The 17646-nt window shown below is 38.6% G+C and overlaps 1 protein-coding gene across 3 annotated transcripts in view; it reads right to left on the reverse strand.

Annotated features, from left to right (window-relative positions):
* Positions 1-4844: 4844 nt before the first annotated feature.
* LAMA4 (laminin subunit alpha 4) overlaps positions 4845-17646 on the reverse strand; it is a 152234-nt gene continuing 139432 nt past the window's right edge. For all 3 annotated transcript variants that reach the window (XM_047762940.1, XM_047762950.1, XM_047762958.1), the window contains 7 exons: positions 15999-16188; positions 14830-14985; positions 13444-13603; positions 11328-11458; positions 9602-9695; positions 9004-9123; positions 4845-5305 (listed from right to left, as the gene is read on the reverse strand). In XM_047762940.1, coding sequence (XP_047618896.1) covers positions 5160-5305; positions 9004-9123; positions 9602-9695; positions 11328-11458; positions 13444-13603; positions 14830-14985; positions 15999-16188 — 997 coding nt within the window. In that variant the 3' untranslated portion in view covers positions 4845-5159. The remainder of the gene's footprint in view (positions 5306-9003; positions 9124-9601; positions 9696-11327; positions 11459-13443; positions 13604-14829; positions 14986-15998; positions 16189-17646) is intronic.

The raw sequence follows: 17646 nt of genomic DNA on the forward strand, positions 1-17646 counted from the left end.
GTGTGGCCCTCCAAAGACAAAAAGACCAAAAAGAAAAAACATAGAGTTATCCCTAAAAGCAAACAATAACAGGGGGATAGTATACCAGTTGGGGAGATTAAATGGAATAAATATCACTCAATCCTAAAGAAGGCAGGAAAAGAGGAAAAAAGGAACAAAGATAATAGGTATAAACCAAACCATATTGATATTTGCATCAATTACAAAAGGCATATACTTTAATTAGAAGACAGATTGTGAGCCTGGCTAGAAAAGATGATGCTATCTATATGAACCTACTTTAGAGTCTCATGCTCTGCCGACTAAGCTATCCAGGCACTCCATGAACCTACTTTAAAAACTAAGAGACAGATAAAAGTATAAAAGGATGAGCATAGATCGCCCATGTAAACATTAATCAGAAGAAAGTTGGAACAGCTATGTTAAAAACAGGCAAGATTTTAGAGCAAGGCATACTAGCAGGGATAAAGAGGGCCATTTCATGATGATAAAGGGGTCATACAATCTTCAAAGTTACGCAGAGCTTCAAAGCACATGAATCAAATACTGATGAAAATAACAACTCCACATTTATAGTTCAACCTCTTTCAACAGCCAGTAGAAGAACAACAGTAAAGCAGAAGACTATTCATTCTTTTCAAGCATGGAAAATTTACCAAGAATAGACCATGATGTAGGCAACAAAACAAAGTATGAAGAGTATGCAAAGTATGTTCCACAACAGAATTAAATTAGAAATCAATAACAGAAAAATGTCTGGAGACTCTCCAAATATTGGGATACTAAATGATATACTTTTGAATAACGCATGAATAAAAGAGGAAATGACAGCAGAAATGAGAACGTATTTTGAACTGAGTGAAAGTGAAAAAACAACACATGAAATGCATGGGGTGCAACTAAAGTAGTACTTAGAATTAAAGTATTAAATTCTTTCATTAGAAAAGAAGAAATGTCTCAAGTTAATTATCTAAGCTTTTACCTTAAGAAAGCAGAAAACGTGAGCAAACTAAACCCAGAATAAGCAGAAATAAGGTTAATAATCAAGGAAATAAAAATCAGATAAATAATAGAGAATAATTAATGAAGCCATAATCTGGCTCTTTGATAAGATCAGTAAAATTGATACCCTCTAGGTAGAATTACCAGGAAAAAAGGACACAGATTACTGATATCAGGAATGAGAATGGGTATATCACTACAAATCTTAAACCACTAAAAGGATAAACAGAGATTTTTCACTGGTATCAATTCTTTAGTCTTCTAAGGCTTCTACCTTGAGTAAATACCTTCCACATCCCTTACTAGGCAGGTGCTTTCTGTGAAGGGAATAGTATAAACAGGTTTTATGGCAACCCCATGGCATCATGCTTTCATAACCTTCATTCAGGTTGACATCATCTCATGAATCATCCATCTCTAGAAAACATCATTTGAAAACAGGTTCTCCGAGGTTGCTGATTGGGCTCAAAGTCTATAAACTGGCTGGACTGGTGAGGGACTCAATGCTGAGCAGCCGTCATCACTGCCCTTCCTTCCTTGGGGGAATCAGTTGTTTTTTGGCTGGCCGTGTCATGTTACATTCCTCTTGTGTGTGTGCCTCTCTGTTGTATGATTTAGCAGATCATCAGGTTTTCACCCCTAAAACTCATTTACACTCTGCCTACCCCTTCCTGCCCCCTAGCAGTGTCCTCTGGGAACAGTATCATCTGGCATTACGAATTATAAATTCAGTGGCCTTATCAATGGTAGCCAACCTTTCCCCTTACTTCAGGACTTGAAAGGTTACCAAAGACTTGAGGGGATGCCTTTCGTCCCTCTGATGGGCTATGCCATTTCCCCCGTCTCCTTTCCATATCTTCAGGCAAATCAGAGATTCCAGAAGCTGGGGAACCCAAGTGGAGAAGTCACTACCACCTTTTCCTTTTGGAAGATTGTCAGGCACTTTTTAAGTGATGGCCTTGGGAGGCGAGACGAGGGGCAACTTCTATGGAAACTTTGCTCTCCTGAAATTCACTTGATGAATATTTACTTAGCATATAGCTACGTGTCAGGCATGGTTCTGGGCTCTTATACCAGTGGATAACAGACTAAAATTCCTGAAGCTTACATTCTGGACAGTACCACTTCTGTGGCCTTTCTTTATATAGACTGTGTGATGTGTTTATGGTGTGTTGGGGGCATTTGTAGCTTCACATTTGTGGTTATACTGAAGTGGCTTCTGAGCCAGTTCTGAAAGAGAAGGGATTGGCTCCACACCTCACAGTTTGGTGACACTAAAATGTGTATTTACTGCTTTATGGTCCTAGTTTATAGGCTGTAGTCACCATTGAAGTAAGAAAAGACCCTATTCAAAAGACTTGACACCCTATTCTACCATGTTACATACAAGAAAATGGACCAGGGAACAGAAATAGCCCAGTGTCTTCTGAGATGCCCCCTTACAAAGTGTACGCTGAGAATTGAGGTGGTTCTTATTGCACAAAGGGTAGGTAGATAGAGATATTATCCTAGGCTTACAGAATGGGAAGTGTGTATCTATAAACGTGTATGGTAAACACTTAAAACCATACTTCCTGATAACATCATTTTGGCTTCAGCTTCTGTTGCTACATGCTTGACTCTTTTTGTGTTTTCCAAGTCACAATTTCAAGATAAAATTTTCAATTTTTGGAACTCATCTTTTCAATACAAGCAGATGATAGGATGTTGCTTCACTGGGAAGCTGCAGAATGGTGCCCTCACCCATTCAGCTGTGGCCATGAGAGGATGGAAGTGGGACAAGGTCCAAATAGGGCTGCTCCTTCAAACCAGGGCTAAGGGAGGCCTCTTCATTTTGCAGGGGCCCTGAACTTCCAGGGGCCATGAATGACAACTGGTCCAAGTTACTCTGAACACTTAATGCATATTTCTGTATATGAAGTTCTGATATACTAGGTTTAACTCAAAGAAAAGACATCCTACTACTTTCTCCTTAGACAGAAGTTGAGAGAAGACGGGGTTCTTTCTAAGAACTGAAGCTATTTTAGAAGGTCACTGTTGAGAGGGTCAGCAAATATAGGTCAATAGAAATACTAACTCTGCAAAAAAGCAGCCTCGTAAATTGTAGAGAAGGGAGACGAATTTTTGTGGTTTTAGTCTGCATATATATGAGTCTGTGTACACGCCTGCTTGGAGCTACTGGAGGTGCAGCCAGGTCTGCAGCATGGCTGGTTTAGCTTACTTGGGGTCACTGCTAGGAATGAAGGGATAGAATGGCACTCTAGGATGTCCCAAGAGTCTTTCGGAAAAGAAAATGGTGGGCTGTTTTAGAACTACTGCCCTGCTTTGGTCCGATGGAGGGCAAACTTTGAAGGCTTAGTATGTTTTAAGCATTGGTTCAATCTGTACTGGTTAAGGCCCTAGACCATTGGATTCAGTCTTTAGCCCCAAGGCCACATAAGCCTCTCAGAAGGTTTTGTTTGGTCAGCTCAGTATCTTGCTGTTGTGACTACTGCTGTTTTAATTTTAAATAGTTACTAACCGAAAAATCAGGCCATTTCAAACCCCTCAAACTTCATGGTTCCAGCTTCTTTTGGAAATGTTGGCCCTTCAAGACTTGTGTTCTAGCCTGTAATAACTGGCTAAGTACCTGCTGCCTTTCTAGATGAGCCATGGCAAGTGCCCTTTTGATTTTCTCAGTCAGTCCCCACCAACACTGGTCCTTTATGATGCCTCTCTGACTCTACAGGCAGTTGAGATTTTGACTCCAGCTGTAGAGACCAGCTGAGAACTAGCCTGACTGTCCTCTGGAGGCAAGAAGCAAAGTCATGCTGCCTCTGGAGGCAGGCAGCCTTATTTCCAATTCTGGCTCCCCAGTCTAGCTGAATGATAGCCGGCAAGTTATTTAACTTTTCTAAATCTCAGGTTTCTCATGTACAAATGCTACCTCATAGGATTAGCGTGATGATCAAATGAAATTAATTTAGTTCCTTGTGGAGGCAGGCTCTTAGAAAGTCTTCTTTGAATAGATGTTAGCTATTTTCATCTATCATCATCATCATTAATAAACCTGAGACATGAGGGCAACAGGGGAATGTAAATAATTGCATATATATGTAAGAGATTATTTTAGTCCCTTAGTAATTCCTCAAAATATGTTATATTCCCTTCCCTTACTCCAAAGTTATTCCTCTTACAATACCTTCAAACCTGTTATGAGGGCATATTTTCTCACATTTTGTCAATGTAGATTATCTTTTCAAATATAATTCTTTTTTTCACTCTCTATATTGTAATATTCTACCAGCCATCAAGCTTGTTTTTTCCTTTTCTAGACTTTATTAATATAAATACCTAAGAAATGATTGTAACATTTTAGAAATAATACTAGTTATTTTTCAGGTACATGGGAAAAAACTTTTAACAAAAGAACTTTTAAGTTGATTGTATGATTTTGTCTTATGCTTTTTGCTATAATGTCCTCCATGATTCCTACAGAACACACAGTAACAGTATCCTACAAGAACCTTCCCTCAGATACAACTTTATTTTTCTTTTAAGGAGGTAAGGAAAAAAAAAAGTAGGCATTTATTTGATTGAGGCATTCTTTTTTTCTTATCTAGAAACGTATTACTATTTTTTGATAATTTGTTAGAAATTTGCTTTATTAAACCTTGATAAACCTAAAATATTCTTGCTATACTGACAGACCAAACAAAAGTGCTAAAAGCAACTCTATCATCTAATTTTAGATTTTATGAAAATTAGTAAATCTTTTCAGGATAAAGAAAGCATACCAAAAGTATTTTGGTACAGATTCAATGTTATTTTCCCTAAATGAAAGATGAATCTGAGACTCTAGCCACACTTTAAAAATGTGTACCAGTGTTTATTTAGAATCCTTTCTATTTTATTAGAAACAGGAACAGTAATTTCACCAGCAAGAAATAATACAAGGCAGGAAAGTTTAACACTCCTTTGATTGTTGTCTATGGCAGACATTTTGGATCCAAAGTAAGAATCCAAATAAGAAATTATAAACATCCAGTCCCTGATGATTCATTTAAGTCCTGCTCAACTAGATGAAAGCTTCCACTGAGAGGAAGAGTCCCCTCTCCTGGCTGGCTTTGTTTCTTTCAGTGCTCTGAAGAACTTTGTACTTGGGGAGCTCTGCTGTGTCAGGCTGCCGGACAGGAGTTGATGCTCACGGCACCACTGACGAGGGCTGCTTTACTGAAGCTCACTGGGCGCCCATCAATCACAAAGTGACGGATGCAGCCTGTGAAGGGTCTGCCAGGGGCCAAGCGTGGTGTCAACAGAGACTCTGAAAAAAGAAATGGACACAAAGATTGCAGCTAAGGCATTCCAAACCCAAATATTACTTTGTGGCAAAAACATACATCATACCTGCTCACATTATCAAGATGACTTACCTGTCAAATTTTTATCAATTTCCTTGAAATATTATCTGCTTTTGAAGTAATAACATACGGTTAATTTTAAACATATGGTAATTTTGAAGTTTTGCCATGTTTTCTGTGATCAAATTTCTGGATATAATTCAACTGTATATTTACCACTAAAATTTACAGCTTACATATACAGCCTCAGCAGTGAATTTTGGGAATATATCTATGCTTTTTAGAGTTAATTTCACCTAGGCCTCACTTATTTTGTGTGATTTACTCAGAAAGTGGAAAGAAATTTTAGCTTCAACACTTTTGGACTTAGTTAATGTTTCTGTTTAATTTGTATCATTACCCTTCATCCTTAATCCTCCACATTTTTGCCAAGCTCATAAAATATAATGAGAAAATAATGAATTCAAATAAACTAAATTTTAATTTTTCTGAGCTCAGGGCTTAAGAACTATAAATATGATAATGATAAATAGCCTAGTCTTTGTGTGGGTACAGGTGCCCTGGGGTATGCCAGGGGAACTTTCTCCCCTTATCTTAATTAGAGATCTAGACGAAGTCTTATGCTTATTAATTGTACAGACACAATTAAATGTGTTGAGATGATAGAAGTAATATAATTAAAGCAATTTAGAAAGCTTAGAAATATCATGAAATTAAAATCCATTTAGTCAAAGCTTATTATGTACAAAACAGCTATGTGAGCAGTAGTAGATAAAAGATGGAAAACACTTAGAAATTAGTAACACAGGAAGGAACATGTAACAGGACAGAAAATTAAATACCATCCAGCAGCCGTAGTAAGTTTTCTCAGCAATGTAGATTAAGAATATGCAGAAGCTTTGTACTGAAAATAAATTATGGAAATGGCATTTCATAGTCAGAATTTTAGTTTTGGAAGAGGTCTAAGAGATCAATTCCCTTTGTCTCTAGATTAGTATGCTGTATATATTATTTGAGCCCATTCAGTATATTTCATCATCAGAATTAAGATGAGTGAACAGGAGAAAATATAAGGGGTAGAAACATCTATTTCTTCTGTTCATCTTGGATACTAGTTTTAGAACATGGATTTTGATCCTGCCCGTGCTTACCACCCTTTGGTTCATGGGGTAGATTAATTCTAGAGGAAATAGTTCATATAGAAATTATGGACTGCATAATTCACCTCAAAATTTATTGTAGGTAGTGACAATAAAGTGCCCCAGAATCCTAAGTAATTGATTAACAATACAATCAACACATGATTTTCAGAGCAAACATTCCTCAGGTTGAAAGCTTGACTACATACAGGATAATACAGGATTTTCAGTAGAGGAATGAAGGGTCATTAACTCAAAAAATTCTAATTTTGATTTTTAAATGTCATATAGTAAAGTTGTCTTTTGTCATATAGTTCATTGAATTTTAGTGTATTAACTTTTTATTCATAGAAATGTGTTAACCAGGGTTCTGTCTGGTTGGGATTCCAAGAGATTTCAGTGCATATAGGGGTTTAATTTATGCCTAATTGCCTTTAGTTATTCTTTTTTAAGCCCCACTTTCTGATGTGATTTTAGTAGAATTAATCTTGAACAGCTCAAAACGATGTGATTAATTACATTTAGCTTAACTTATAATTGCTTTTGTTTTAGGCTTGCTGGCATGATTTCTAGGTGGAATTTAAAAGCTGCAGTGGTGTAGTGGGCTGGGGGGTAGGTGCCCCCCGGCCTTGCTAGTTCAAGTGTGCTGGCTCATTAGCTAAAATTTGCTATTCATTATATGTTTCAGGCAGTTGGCTTCAGTTATATCTTGCCCACCCAGGCTGTGGAGCTTAGCAGTTCCTATAGTGAGAGATGATGGCAGTGTGTGTAATAGTGGGATAAGGCTCTGAAAACAAACACAAATGAGACAGACAAATATTTGTTTAAACGGTATAGTAAGCACTTTGGGTGCAAAGTAAAGAACAAATACTGTAACTTCCTTGAGGGAGGCCATGCTGATTTTGTCCATCTCTGGGAGCAAGGGAACTGTTTAGCTTCCACGATATTCTGTGGGATGTGCTACAAAACTGGTATGCATAGTACATCCTGTGTGACAGGGGCTGTAAGAAGTCTGAGCTGGATCCTGAACTTGGTCAATAGGAGTAAAGTTGGGGGAGGAGTGGGACAAGCTGTTCCTTGAAAAAGTACAGGGAGGGAGGGAAGAAAGAAAAACATTTTCCAGAAACTGAGGCCCTGTGCACTTGTGTAAAGGCCTGGAACAAAGAGACCATCATCGAATATTCAGAGAACTGCAAGTCCCAGAAGGTTCAGGGCCGGAGCCGGGGGAGGGGGGTTACCTTAGAGGCAGGGGTAAGGAGGGGCCAGAGGATCAGGACCATGTATGCTAGGCTGAATTTGATCCTGCAGGCCCTTGAGAACCTGTACATATTTTAAACTCAGTCGTGATTTCCAGGAAGAGAGCAATGTGCAAAAATGGAAGAAGTGATGAGGCACACCTTCCACACTGTACCTGCACCAAGTCCAGAACTGAAGCCAAGGGCAGGAGACGACTGAGGAATGGATGTGCGGGTGGAGAGTGGAAGGAAAGGAGAGGAAGGGCCGCTTTCTGAGAGTCACAAATATTTCATAAGTGTGACTGTTACTGTCTATACTTGAGTTTGAAAAATTCACATTACAAAGCAGAGGGGTGCTTGGTTTTTTACTATTTTGCAGGTATCCAAGAATGGACAGATGCTTAAACTCTCTTACTCTCTTAATTAAAGCATTATTTGTGTTTACGTGGGTCAGTCTAAAATGGTCTAGTTAGGAGGCAAGGAAAAACCATGTTAAGTCTTTCCTTAAAATCTCCACTGAATTCCAGATGTACAAGCTTGATTTTCCTTCCTGCTAGCTTTATTATTCAGTTTTTCCAAGTTAATGAAGTGTGTGAAACAAACACTTTCAACATAAGGTCATGGTCCCTGCTTCAGAGGTTTAAACAAATTGTGTGGAGTCCAGAAGTGTCCTGTCACCATCCTGGATTATACACCATTCTTGGCAGATGACAGCAGTGATGTTACTGATGATGTTTACAGAACTGCAGCTGGGATCCTCTCTTAGGGAATGTCACTACCTAAGAACAACAGAACTTATGGTCTGCAGCTGTTTTCACACTTCAGACTGGTCCTGGATGGAAAGAACTGTGTATTCTCTCTTAGGATGGAAGGAGAACAATTATTAGCAATCTTTCAGTCCTCCAAGGTTCTCAGATCCTACAGCAGTATTGGTAAATAAGTTTTCTTTGTGTTAGAGATAAAATAGAGCAGATGTTTCACTGTGGGTATGTGAGGAGGGCATATAAAGGGAAAAGAGAAAAAATTAAGCATATATGGCACAGGGAGAGTAGTTTCTACTGGTTAGAATGCTGGGGTATAGTTCTTATGTGTTACTTTGTTTTGATCCTTGGATAAGTTTTAACAATTGTCAGTATACTCTTTCCTATGAAAGGACATTGTGTGTAAAATCCTTTGAGTTATTAGGTGAATTATGAAAACATATATCTCAGTTCTTAATACTATAATAACAATTATGAGAACTTACTGTTTCTTTGGGGGAAACTTGTCACTTATGGTAACTCTTACCTGGAACACCTCCAACAAACACAGGCTCCCTGTGATCAACTGGTTTTGGATTCAGAGGTCCAACCACGTGGTTCACTTCAGAGTCTACATCCAACTGAACCACATTTGAATCTCTAATAACTGAAATACAGGAAAAAGAGTGTCATAAGTGGCACTGGAGTGATTAATTTTCACATGAAAGGGAATGATTTATTATAGAAATGGCTTTTATTTATTCCAGAATAAATCCCACACTTTCTTCTAGTTATTGTAAACTCAATGTTAACCAAATAATCACTGTAACATTTTCCTTTGAAAGGGAGAATATTTAGGAGAGTCTTTCTGCTACATTTTTTGCTCCATAAGCTATGCATTATTCAAACAACTCCCTAAGACTATTTTGGCAGCACTGGTATTTTCAAATCACATGTAGATTTAACATACACATTTTAGTACAGTAACATTTGATATGCTTTTCTTGACCACTTTTAGACTGTCATCTATCACCTATTCTGTCATGTAAGGTACAGTTTAAGTTATGCCAAGCCATCATTCCAAAGGTGGGTGTGAGGGCTGACTATAAATGAAACCCAGGACACTCACACTCAGCTTTTCTCACCTGTAATTCTGTGCCATCGGCCATCACAGAGACTTTGCTTGGGTGCCACTGAAGTGGAAAAGTCTCTGATGCCATTGTTGACTTTCACTATGACCTGCAAAAGACAGAGCACATTACAGAATTTCATTTCATTTCTCCTCATTGTGATAAAACAAAACTTCTTAAAATCACCACAAGGAAGCAGTACTTTAACATCCAGACATGATTAGCTTTGCAATTTGAACACAAGGGGTCACTCTTGAGTAGGCTATCCAAAGTGTTTGTGTTTTTTCATTTTCGGCTACCCCACGGCATATCGAGCTCCCAGGACATGGATCAGATCCAAGCTGCGGTCTCAACCTAAGCCACAGCTGTGGTAATGCCGGATCTTTAACCCACTGTGCTGGGCCGGGGATCAAACCTGTGTCCCAGCGCTCCCAAGACACTGATGATCCTGTTGTGCCACAGTGGGAGCTCCTAGAAAGTTTAAACTGTTTCTCAGAGAGAGAATGAAATAATGACACAAGAAAGAGGAGGGGGCAGAGGAACAGTAAGATAAAGGAATGAATTTCTTTCATCTTAAAGATGGAATGTATCATACCAAGCAGGTTCAAGTACTGATGAAAAACATGGACTCTGGAACCAGTCTGCCTGGGCTCATATCCCAGGGCCCCCACTTACTCACTCTGTGCCCTATTTTCTCGTTTGTAAATAAAAGTGAAAATTATAATACCTACTTTGAGGAGCAACTTTATATGGATCAACTCATAAAGCATTTAGAATAGTTTCTGATACACAGTAAACATAGTATAGGGGTTTGTTTTATGCTTACATGGTTTAATAGAATATACTGGAACTCAAATAAAAATAGTTATATTAAGTTAGTGACTTCACTGAAAATGTTATTTTTTCCTTCACATTTATTTGAATACTTTCATGAATGCTTTTTAGTAATATTATTTAAGGACGAAAGTAATATTTAATTAGAATTTTTAAATTTTTAGCAGTTGAAAATATGTATGTGTATGTTATTATATACATTACATAAAGCATTTACAATATAATTACTATACAATATTATATTCATATTATATACACATCTGGTATACACATTATAGTCAGGAAGATAGATGTTTTAGTATTTATTGGTTTTGAGAGCTGAATATGTTTGCTGCTTCCACTTCTAAAAGTTCTCTTCCAATTCTTTTGTTAAAATCCTTTAATTATTAGTAACCTTTTTTTAAGCTTTGCCATATTTTCTTGGCTCCCTGCTCTAATCAAGTCAATTTCCAGCATATGAATCTGAATCCAAATATTATCTGCATTTAAATTTAATGTATAGCTTCCTTATAACATTTTTGTTTTCCCCCCACAGTTAGGAAAGTTTGATGAAATAATTCTGTGAAACTGGAGTTCCCACCATGGCGCAACAGAAATGAATCTGACTAGGAACCATGAGGATGAGGGTTTGATCCCTGGCCTTGCTCAGTAGGTTAAGGATCCAGCGTTGCCGTGAGCCGTGGTGTAGTTTGCGAATGTGGTTTGGATCTGGTGTGGCTGTGGTTGTGGTGTAGGCCAGCAGCTGTAGCTCCAATTTTTCCCCTAGCCTGGGAACCTCCATATGCTGCAGGTGCAGCCCTAAAAAGCAGAAAAAAAGAAAGAAAAAAGAAATAATTCTGTGAAATAAACCTGCTCCGGGTCTAGAATCCAAGATCATAGGAGACAGACAAAATTTCTAACACACTACCTGCCCATTTTTCATGTGAACATTTAGGTACTCCCCGTTGACGCTGTGGCCATGAACAAAGATTCCAGAACTGCTTCTGGGACGGACTTCAAATGCAATCTCAAATTTCAATCCAATATTGAAAGACTCATCTGTGGAGAGAAACACTATTAGTTCTCAAGAACAGTAATCCAAAATTTTTAACCATGGTGTGATTTTGTAATTGCTCATTTTTTTAAAGTTTGATGAAATTTTCAATAGTTAAGTAGGAAGTGTCATTTTCCATGTCAAACACACCATGGAAAGCTTTGTGGGGGTCTGAGATAACTGGTATATCACTCCTGTTGTGGGGCATGGGGTGGGAACAGCATGGCTATGGGAACTTGGGGGATGAGAAATTGATTCCAAGTAGCAGGACCATTTTTAAAAATATTTCAAAAGTGAGAAGGCGGAAAGAGCAAATTGGGAAGAAAAAGTAGTCTGAACACAAGTACTGAGGCTGGATTAGGAGAGCAATGCAGAGGCCAGTTTGGCTGGACTGTCCCCTGCAAGTGTAGAGGGAGGCATGGTGAGTGGGGAAGGCCAGTGGAAGCCACACTGGGAAGAGCCCTAGGGATCCGATATGGAAGGTAGACTTCGCTTTGCAATCACTGAGCAAGGGAGTTGACTTGATCAGATCTGTATTTAAAATAATACTTAGGAAAGGTAACTCATGCCAGTGCTGCAGCACATTTGGGAGGAAGGAGAAAGATCAGCAAAAACAGTTAGGAGCTGCTATTGCAGTGATGCAAGAAAATGAATTTTCCTTTAGAATAGCTCTGTTCACTCCAAAAGACTCATTGCAAACCGGGGCATCTTAATAATATTCACTTGACATGTCTCCTTATAAATCACTTTTTAATTTTTTCTGCTATTAGTTAACGTTTACTGAGAACATAAATTGTGCAGGTTGCTATGCTTTTGGATCTGTCTGAGCCTTTGAGTTCTTATCATCAAAATTCAATGAAGGGCTGAGAAATGTGCCTACGGGTGTTTTAGTAGGGATAAAGAAAGAGAAAGAAGAGAAAAATCATGAGGTTGACAAGGAGAGGAAATATTACCTCTGGTTATTCTACTGGACATGGTGTGGTTTAAGAAAGTACACTTGGCTGCATTGTAATGTCTTCACTTGGGATGTTGAGGGCAGAGAACATGTGGTTTTATACACTCCTATCTTCTTTCCCAGCATCTGTTCTGCTGCCTTCCTCATACCTAACGGTTGCTCTATAGAATGCTGTTGGGATGGACTGGATGGTGATTGCGTGTAGTCTGTTAGAATGCTTTTTTTTTGGTCTTTTTAGGGCCACATCTGTGGCATATGGAGGTTTGCAGGCTAGGGGTCGAATTGTAGCTGTAGCTGCCGGCCTATGCCACAGCCACAGCAACTTGGGATCTGAGCCACATCTGCCACCTACACCACAGCTCATGGAAATGCCAGATCCTTAATCCACTGAGTGAGGCCAGGGATCTAACCTGAATCTTCATGGATACCAATAAGATTTGTTTCTTCTGAGCCAGGATGGGAACTCCGTGTTAGGATTTTATCTATTTATTTTTAGAACTATTATGTTTCTTCACCTGACATAGGGACTTGTCATACCAGAGACATACAATACAATAACCTTTGTTGAATGAGCAAGAGAGTAACAGTTGAGGAGAATGAAAATCCAGAAACAAAATTTCTTAAGGACAGTGTTGTCTGCTGGAGTTGCTGGCAGGAGGAGGAAATAGAACTTCCTTTAGTAGCGACAGTAGGTGATGTTTAGAGGAAGAAGAAAAAGACCTAGAGAGTGAAGTGGCCAAGAGGCAACACAGATTAGACCATGGTACAGCCTAGGAAATTCTGAAGGAGCCAAGGTGCTCCACCTCCAGAGGCTTGGCAGCTGCAGAGAAATAGTGGCTGGGAAAGTAAATGGAGATGGGCACGTACATGTGTCTGGTTCAGAGGGTAGGGGAGGAGAAAGGGGGTCCTTATGGAAAGAGGCCATTTTAGGGCTGAGTGAGTTCGGCATTCTGGTTTTAACTTTGAGCCCAATATCCCTGTTAGCCACTTCAGGAAAGACTTCATGATTCATGTTTTAAAATAAGTCATGGTTACCTAGAACCACATATCCCCCTTCTGTTGAAAAATATGTTCCTGTTTCCATTGGACCTTCAAAACAAGGAGTCACGCTAAATGTCTGAGAAGCAGAGGAGATGGAGGCTCCGTTGAGCTGGAGATTGCTGAGGCAGCCACTGAAACTGTAGACGGAGTTTATCTGAAAGAAGACACTTCTTAAAATCCATTTTCTCAACACTCACAGATCCACCAAAGAGAAACAAAATGAAGGAGTTTAAGTATTGCGAGAAACCAAGTCATTTCTTGTCTTAGTTATCTCAGCTATCTGAACGATAGATCAATGGTTTTCCAGGTAGTTCTTTAAAGCTGGAATTTTGTATTTGATAATGTCAGCCTACAGTAATTAAGCTATGACAATTTTTACTTTCATGACAAACTGCAGCAGTGGTTTTCAAATTGAATATTAGAAATATCCCAGGGTGTTTTTCTTCAAGGACAGCTGTACCCTAGATAACAAAATGCTGAAGAGGGCTAGCAAAGCTCTTAATGTTAAATCTACCATGGTTAAATAAACAGTAGAAAGCTTGCTTCATTAGCTGTTTTGTGGTTGAGCATTTATCATACCACAGAACATGAAACACAGGCCACTTTAGACAAGCGATTTCACACTGCTTTGGAAATCTTTCCTTTAAAGAAGTTATCATGGAATTAGGGTTACTTACCTAAAATCTACTTAAACATGAACATTCCCCCCATCCCTTTTGCTTTATCCATATATATTAATGGATCTTAGAAGTGTATTAATTCCTTGTGTTAAAGTCAAATTTATACGTAGGAAAAATTTAGTCCTTCGATGCATTCCTTTATTGCTAAATATTTTTTCAAAGGGACAATATTTTAAACTTTTGAAATTACAAAATGTGTTTTTTTTTTCTTATTTTATCCTCATTTCTCCCCATGGTTAACCATATTTCCTTACACATTTATAAACTGTATGTCGGGGGTGGGAGGAAGGAACAAAAATGAGATCCCATAGTTTACATAATGAAAGTTTTTTTTTTTCTTAAACCCAATAACATACAAGGGAATGACTTGCTTTCTCTTTTGAGTAGTTTTTTTTTGGTTGTTTTTTTTTTTTTTTTAACTAAAAGTATGGTAGTTGCTGAACAAATAAGCATCTCCTGGAGACATAACTTTTCATGACAGTTTTCCACCTCATCTCTACCTTAGAATCAGAAGATCACTCCAGGCTTTCTAACGCTACAGGTGGAAAGACAACCACAGGGCAATACTCACTTTGATATCCCATCTCCAGCCAGACTATGGTTTTACCCTTGCCTGCTTCCTAATCATGAAAGGAGGGCTAGATTAAGACACATTCCAGCTCTAAAGGTGGATGGCTCTAGGTGGTCATGCCTGGCTTACCTGGACATTTTTCACAGCCCTTCCAGGAGCCACACCTCCCAAATAAATAGGACCCTTGATTTTCCATGTAGCTCCAGTAGGAGGAAGACTTTCTTCTAGGACTCGAAGACCATCAATTATCAATCGGCCACTGCTCTTTTCCCGAATAAATATCACCTGCATAGAGAGAACAACAGTAGTGTCTCCAGCACATCCCAAGATAGGTGAAAGGCTATGTTGCCTTTCCTCCTAACTTCGCTACTGCAAAGTTCTTTAAAAAAGTGGTTCTTTCCCTGAAGGTCAGAAGTTTGACTCTTCCTTTAAAGCTTGATTTAAAGTTACAGGCTTAATTTCTGAAAACAGCTCATGTTTAGCAGAGTTCTTTATGGGGTTTTCTGCAGCTGGCCAGCCCACATGATCTCTCTTCTGAATTTATTATCATTAATTGTAATGCAGCTGACCTTGTTTCCTCCGTCCACTACATACACACTGATTTACTTCAATATATTTAGGTAATTCTACCTCTTGTATCCTGTCTACCTAACAGATTTCCTCTTCACTTTGTACCTTCCATAGTTTATTCTATAAAATACAGCAATTGTTGAAAATTTAGAACATAATAGGCAGTGGGGGAAAAAAAACAGTCAAGAGGAAAATCCTTAGAAACAAATCAGTTTATGTTGGCCATGGATCCTCTTTTTAAAATAAGTGCACTAAAAAAAAAAAGTTTATCTGACAAAAATATTATACTCAGACTCTGTATCTTTTAAATATGTTTGGGAGTTCCCATTGTGGTGCAGCGGATACGAATCTGCCTAGGAACCATGAGGCTTGGGGTTCAATCCCTGGCCTCACTCTGTTGGTTAAGGATCTGGCGCTGCCGTGAGCTGTGGTGTAGGTCACAGATGTGGCTCTGGCGTTGCTGTGACTCTGGCGTAGGCTGGTGGCTACAGCTCCGATTAGACCCCTAGCCTGGGAACCTCCACATGCCAAGGTGCAGCCCTAAAAAGACAAAAATATGCTTCAGGGTTTTTATAATGAATTAAAGTTTTTGAAATTGAATTCTGAACTTATAGCAACAGAATTTTAAAATAGGTATTTCTAGAGAAACCACTAGTGGGGTATTAGAGTCAGTCCATTTGACAATGGTGGACATTGGTTGACAGTAATATTCCTTGCCTTCAACTTACATCGTGCCACAATCCATCATTGTATTTCTCCTGGCTTCTAATCTTCAGTTTCTTGTGGCCAACATTAAACATGAACACCAAGCGGCCATGGGCTAAGAACAGAGTCATGAAGTCATTCTCTTCTGGATCTGAGACATAGAAGATCATCCCATGGGAGGAACGTGTTTTCAGACGAATGGAAAACTGAGATCTGGTAAAGGAGAAGAAAAAGCTTACCATCTGTCAAAGGAGACTGAGGGTGATCCCAAGGCAAGAGAGTGTAAGGAAGAATAAAGCCATTCTGTTTAATCCCAAGCGACATTACTTCTAATTACCTCTTAGTATTATTAGTGAATACTGGGTAAGCACTGCTAGTTCAAAATGTAAAGCCTTCTCCACTTCCTCAAACAGCAGGATGCAGCCCATATTTAAGGAAGTGTTGTTTCAGTAAATGATAGTATCATATCTTGCTTTGAAAATATAGTCATAATTAGTTTACTAAAAATCTTTATGTCAAGGAAACTTCATGTGGACAAAATAGTAGTGAATAATATGCATATATAAATTTGCATAGAAACCATATGATTTGTGTACCATCTAAAACACAGATTCAGGAAGTTCCCATCGTGGCTTGGCGGTAACAAACCCGATGAGTATCCATGAGGATCCGGGTTTGATCCTTGGCCTTGATCTGTGGGTTAAGGATCTGGTGCTGCTGTGAGCTGTGGTGTAGGTTGCAGATGTGGCTCAGATCTGGCATTGCTGTGGCTGTGGTATAGGCCAACAGTTGTAGCTCTGATTTGACCCCTAGCTTAGGAACTTTCATATGCCATGGGTGTGGCTGTAAAAAAAGACAAAAAAAGACAACAACAACAAAAAAAGCCAAAAATAAAGTAAAATACAGATTCAGTTTTTTCCTAGTGAAAATTAATCAATGGATATCACATGCTAAGAACAGCTACCAGACGGTCTAGAAATTAAATAAAAATTTCTAGAAACTTAGCTCCTGGCCATAGATAAGATAAAATTTATTAGGCTAAATTCCAGTTTGACTACCTATAAATTTTCCTAAAGAATACAAAATACTGATTCTGCCTATTAAGCAAATAGTAAATTAGAAGGCATTAGAGGCTTCTTATTGAATGCACTGCCTGTATGACTGTTTGAAAGAGCTACAGAAGACCAGTGGAAGAATATTTGAGTGCTAACACTTTAAAAAGAAATCTTCTATAATACTAAATAACTTGGAGATTTGTGAAATACCAGGAAGAGGTGATGAAATTCAGAGACGGCTTGAAGGCCATGAGAGATACAAGCGCGTTTGTATTTTCAATGTCTTTCCTTATTAACCTTCCTGCAGTTCAGATGCATTCCCGTTTACAATTTGAAAGCAATTTATGTGGGGGAGGGAGAGGACAGCAAGGTTAGATGATGAGTCATTTGAAATTTACCCTTCCTTTCTTTGACTGTTTTCTTTTTGATAAAAGACAGCAAACTCCTAGGAAAATGCTGTTTCATCCACCATACTTTTGTGAAGAAAGTCACTGAGAATGTTATTCATTGGGCGGTATGAATTATGTACTATGTGGTTTTTTGACGAGAAAAGAATACAATTAAGGTGGCACAGAGAGACTGTAGGAAAAAGATGACATATAGAAAATGAGGATGA

Source organism: Phacochoerus africanus, chromosome 2 (genome assembly GCF_016906955.1).
Source record: "Phacochoerus africanus isolate WHEZ1 chromosome 2, ROS_Pafr_v1, whole genome shotgun sequence".
NCBI lineage: Eukaryota > Metazoa > Chordata > Mammalia > Artiodactyla > Suidae > Phacochoerus > Phacochoerus africanus.